The sequence below is a fragment of the Cucurbita moschata genome, unplaced genomic scaffold (assembly GCF_002738365.1).
Source record: "Cucurbita moschata cultivar Rifu unplaced genomic scaffold, Cmos_1.0 Cmo_Scf00092, whole genome shotgun sequence".
In the NCBI taxonomy this organism is placed as follows: Eukaryota; Viridiplantae; Streptophyta; class Magnoliopsida; order Cucurbitales; family Cucurbitaceae; genus Cucurbita; species Cucurbita moschata.
This window is the reverse complement of record NW_019268608.1, coordinates 401,133-406,907: the sequence shown is the minus strand read 5'-3', so window position 1 is coordinate 406,907 and position 5,775 is coordinate 401,133. Positions and strand designations below refer to the sequence as shown.

General features: G+C 35.0%; 1 protein-coding gene and 1 non-coding gene across 2 annotated transcripts; both read right to left on the bottom strand.

The window, feature by feature from the left end:
• Positions 1 to 1,500: 1,500 nt before the first annotated feature.
• LOC111439348 (uncharacterized protein At1g10890-like) lies at positions 1,501 to 2,192 on the bottom strand (the record flags this gene model as incomplete). Its single annotated transcript, XM_023077072.1, is given in 2 exon segments — positions 1,501 to 1,801; positions 1,840 to 2,192. Coding segments are annotated over 2 exon segments (654 nt in total), but the record flags the coding sequence as incomplete, so codon positions are not given.
• A 1,820-nt stretch (positions 2,193 to 4,012) lies between these two features.
• Positions 4,013 to 4,085, bottom strand: TRNAA-AGC. Its single transcript has one exon. It is a non-coding gene; the product is annotated as a tRNA-Ala (tRNA).
• Positions 4,086 to 5,775: the final 1,690 nt, after the last annotated feature.

The following is a 5,775-nucleotide window of genomic DNA, read 5'->3' as shown; positions in this document are numbered from 1 at the left end:
ATTTAAGTTTGTAACCCATCCAATGAGGTTCTTGGAATGATTCTATAGCTTATCATTTCCATGTTGGGAGTTGGATCATGGGTCTTGGGCGAAGGAATCCTTTATTTACCGCTCTTCGAGTTCAAGGAAGTGTCATAAGGCTAATTTTTTTTCAATTTTTTTTATCTAGTTTATTGATTTTTTTAGTGATTTTATTTGATTTTATTTCAATTTCGTCAAACTCACTCACGTGCTCATCTCAATCATTTCAGTCTTGTTGGCGTTCAATAAGAGAGACCTTGGAAATAACCTGTAACTATTCAACTAGATTATCAAATTAACAATTTGAATCAAATAAAGTGGCATTAACCATTTGAATCACCTCAACCCCACTTGTTGAACTTGACCAAATGTCTATAGCATAACACTAACAAAGGTACAAAGTAACACAAACAAAGGTACAAAGTAACACTAACAAAGGTACAAAGTTCATAAAAGTCTTTTTAATCTAAAATACCATTGAACTTAACCATTATAGTGCCTCTCAAACGTAGGTAAAGTTTAAATTCGGGTCTCCTTGTCAAACTCACTCGGGTGCACATCTAAACCATGATGGCGTTCAACAAGAGAGACCTCGAAAATAGCCGGATTATCGCATTAACCATTTGAATCACCTCAACCCCACTTGTTGAAATTGAAACAAATATCTATAACATAACACTAACATAGGTACAATATTCATAAAAATCTTTTTAATCTAAGATACTATTGAACTTGACCTGAGGTAAAGTTTAAATATAATTGGTGACAAAAGATGAAACTATAAAATAGAAAGAAATAAGAAAATAATATTCAATTTCAGAGAATCAAACCAGAATCTACAAGGTGAAATCCAAATATCCAAACTGTTGGACAAGAATGATTTTTTGGTGTAGTTGTCCTAAAGTCTTTTGTCTAATCGCTGAAGAGTTTTACTATGGTGTTTTGGGTAATGTCTAACTCTTCGACATGTCCTTTCATGTGTGTGATAGAGTTCTCAAAGTTACCGTGATGTTTCGAGCTGTTCGATCGTGTGGCTCTTTCTTCAAATGGGTCAACATCAAACGTCAGGTCTTTGATTGGCAACTCATCCAAAGGAGCGTCGATTGCATCGATTCCAACAACAATCTTCCCATGAGTTTATGGTGCATGACCCATTTTTTATACCATTCACCTTCGAGCGCCAGCATAGTTTTGCATCGTCCATGAGATGCATTGTGACCAACGTAACTCTTAGGTTCTATGAGCAAGTTCCATTAACCTTCAAGTATTGTTCTACGTCAAAAATAAAGCTTTTTAATTCCTTAGCATCCCGGTTTCCCTTTAAGGGGTTGTATTTTCCTCTGCAGTATTTTCATCTGCCGCTTCTATATCATTATTTTCATCTGCCGCTTCTATATCATAGAGTCGGTAAGCTTTTGACACTTCACTAACTACCAGCACAACATAACTCAAACTCTTATCATCTAGCTTAGTTCTCTGAGATGCCTCCTCTTTTTGTCTCTGAATCAACTCGAGCTCACAATATTGTTTTTCTTCCTTCCACTGCACCTCCAGAACTAATCGTCGTTGTGCTTTTTCTACCCTTCTTCTATGCTTTTCCAGCATTTTATCTAGCTCCTCTCTCTCTTTTCGTGCTTGTTCTTCTTTTTGTCTTGTAGCAGTAAGAGCAGCTTCTTTCTCTTTCTCAAGCTGCACATCAACATCAACAAACGACTTCGTGCGACCTTCCTCTATTATTCTCTATATTTATAATTTAGTCTCTTCAGAGTTTAGCCTTTCTCCAACCTTCTTCTGAATTAGTTTTTCCATCCTCCTAGCTGCATCTTCTTCTGAATTAGTTCTTCCACCCTCCTAGCTGCATCTTCTTCTATCTTCTTCAACTTTGCTTCACGCCTTTTCTTCTCTTCTTCCTCTTTCTTAAGCTTCTCTATGGAATGATTCCGATCAGTGGATGCACAACTAGGACTGAAACTGAACGATTTGGGAAAAGGAGATAATGAGGAAGACCTACTTCTGCGTTGGCGGCTGAGGGAACTTGAACGGCTGCTTCTCCTGGAATGGGTAATGGAATGATAGGGGGAAGGACTTGGGTCCCTTCTGCTTCTCTGACTATGGCGATAGGAATTAAAGCGGTGAGTGTATGACAGAGACCTAGAACCACTTCTCCCCATAAGTTTCAATTGAGTTTGAGTGGCTGCTACAGGCTGAGATATAGCATGCAATACGAATATTCGATTCAAAGACATCTTTCTCTCCATGATTAAGCCTCTCTCAGGATGAAACACCTTGCATGTTCCATTTTGAAACAAAAAGGTAACCCCTTTCCTTGCAATTTACCACTACTCAACAAATTGTTCCTCAGGTCTGGCACATAGAACACTCGTGTGATTATCATTATGATTCCATTCACTAACATTCGTACATTACCCTTTTCGGTTACAACCATGCTTGACATTCCCATTGAAAATGTCCTAGCTTGTGACAGTTATAGCACTCCACTATGGCCTTGTTGAAGGTTTGTTTGCCTCATCCCCTTCCTCTGCCTCTAAAGCTTCCACGACCTTGACTCCTTCCTCCATCAGACTGCACAAGTGGACTCTCCATCGACATATTTTTATTATGACACACTTAGAAGACTGCTGCTTCTAGTTTTAACTAGTTTAGGGCATGGCTCTGATACCAAATTGTTAGGAACAGAAAAAGAAAATTGGAAAGATCAGAAGAATTGGGAGAAATCTCTCATCCAATTGAAGAATGACTAAATCAAATCTAATTCAAATAACTAGATCAAATCTAATCCAAATAACTCAATCAAATCTAATCCTAACAGTTACCATATCTATTTGGTATCATATTTATGTCTCGTATCTATATCTCATTTTTATTTTTTTAACTCTGAGATATTCTGCTTTTATAAATAGATATATTCCTGAAAATAAGTTTAATTTATGTTGAGATGGAGAATAAAAATTGACACTTACGTTGATACTTGGGACTTTGATTCCTCTTAGTGTGAAGCTTGCATCTTGCAATTACTTTGATTCCGCTTAATGTGTTTTACTTAAAATTCATTCAAGAGAAAATAATCAAATAACGAACCATATTTGAGAGAGGATAACTTTTTTTTTTTTTTTTTAATCTTTGGGAAACAAGAAAGAATAAAAATTAAAACATGGCATGAATGGCATCTTCTTGAATCTTTGTTTTGTTCTCCTAAATGTATATAAAATTTTTTTTATATATTTTTAGATAAAAAATTTAAGATTACCTATTTAATAAAACTCGATTCAAAGTTCTACTCATAATTTTAATTATTATTTGTATACAATTGTTAATATGTAAGAAAATACACGTACAAAATGTTTATACTATTGGTAGTACACTAGTCTCGGTTGTTTGACTAAAACAATGCACCATTGTCCAAACTAAAGAATTTGATTCGAAGCTATCTCCTAATAGAGGGAGGCTCAATTAGACTTTGTTGTAAGATTCGACCCTATCAATTTGAATAGCGTTCTCCAACTATAAATATTGAACTCTAAACTATTCACGAGCAAAGTTTGTTGAAACTATCTATAAAAGTGTTCCAAAGTGAGTCGTGGAGAAAATTTGCCTTAAAATCTAGTTCCAATTAAGGATGTCAATGATGAAGTGCAAGCTGTTGGAAGGTTTGCCGTGGAAAATTTCAGAGGTGGTAGATATAATTTAATCTACAAGCGTGTGGTGGTCTTTTAAGGGATTCATCAAATTCCCTCTCCACAAATAGTAAGGGATTAAGCTCTTATCTCTTGTTAGTATAAGCTCTTATCTCTAATGAATTCATCAATTCCCTTCCCTTTATAATAATCCTTTTATAATCTCTAATGAATTCATCAATTCCCTCCCCTTTATAATAATCCTTTTATAATCTCTAATGAATTCATCAATTCCCTTCCCTTTATAATAAGTTATGTTAAATTAATTCATACTTAAAAAAATAATTTCTCCCTTTTGGAGATGCGGGGTATCGATCCCCGTACCTCTCGCATGCTAAGCGAGCACTCTACCATCTGAGCTACATCCCCACAATTTTTGCATCACGAAAACCCTAAATTTCTCGTCATCAATAATAGTGAAAATGAAGAAATATTGCTACCCAACATGTCATGAATAGGGAAAAATTGAAAAGAAATAATATATTTAATAATAAATAGTCTTATTTTTGGAGATGTAGGGTATCGATCCCCATACCTCTCGCATGCAAAGCAAGCACTCTACCATCTGAGCTACATCCCCGTGATTTGTACATCATAAAACCCTAAATGTCCCCTCATCAATAATAGTGAAAATAAAAAAATATCAAAATATTAATAATAAATAGTTTGGTTTGGTGATGCGGGGCATCGATAATTGTGAAAATGAAAAAATATAATAACAAATTAAATACTTTCTTTTAGAGAGGCGGGTTATCAATCCCCGTACAACTCGCATGCAAAGCGAGCGCTCTACCATCTAAGCTATATCTCTACAATTTTTACGTCACGAAACCCTAAGCGTCTCGTCATGAATAATAGTGAAAATGAAAAAATATCGCTACTCATTATGTCATAAATAAAGAAATATTGAATTGAAATAAAATAGTAATAACGAATAGTTTCTTTTGGAGATGCAAGGTATCGATCCCCGTATCTCTCCCATGCTACATTCCCACGATTTTACATAAAAAAAACTTTAAACTTCCCATCATCAATGATATGAAAATGAAAAACTATCCCCGCTCATTATGTCGTAAATAAGGAAAAATTTAAAAGAACTAATATACTTAGTAATTGTTTCCTTTGTTGATGCATGGTATGGATCCCAGTACTTCTCACATGGGATGCAAACACTCAACCATCTAAGTTATATCCTCAAAATTCTTACATCACAAAATCCTAAACATCTCGTCATCAACAATAGTGAAAATAAAAAAATAACGCTATTCATTATGTCATAAATAAGGAAAAATTGAATAGAAATAAAATAGTAATAACGAATAGTTTCTTTTGGAGGTATGGGGTATCGATTCGATCCTCGTACCTCTCGCATGCTAAGCAAGCAATCTACCATCTAAGCTACATTACCACAATACTTATATCAGAAAACCCTAAATGTCTCGTCATCAAGTGAAAATGAAAAAATATCTCCGCTAATTATATCATAAATAAGGAAAGGTTGAATAGAAGTAAAACATTAATAACAAATAGTTTCTTTTGGAGATGCGGGATATCCCCTTAACTCTCGCATGCTAAATGAGCTCTACCATCTAAGCTACATCCCCACAATTCTTGCATCATAAAACCCTAAATTTCCCATCATAAGCTACATGACTACAATTCTTGCATCATAAAACCCTAAATTTCCAATCATAAGCTACATCCCGACAATTGTTGCATCATAAAACCCTCAAATTCCCATCATAAGCTACATCCCCACAATTGTGTATCGATCCCCATACCTCTCGCATGCAAAGCGAGTGCTCTATCATCTAAGCTATATCCCAAAAATTCTTGTCACAAAGCCCTAAACATCTCGTCATCAGTAATAGTGAAAATGAAAAACTATCCCGGCTCATTATGTCCTAAATAAGAAAAAATTGAAAAAAAATAATATATTTAGTAATCGATTCAATCGGAGATGCAAGGTGTTGATCCCCGTACTTTCCACATGGGAAATGAACGCTCTACCATTTGAACTACATCCCTACAATTCTTACATCAAAAAACCACAAACGTC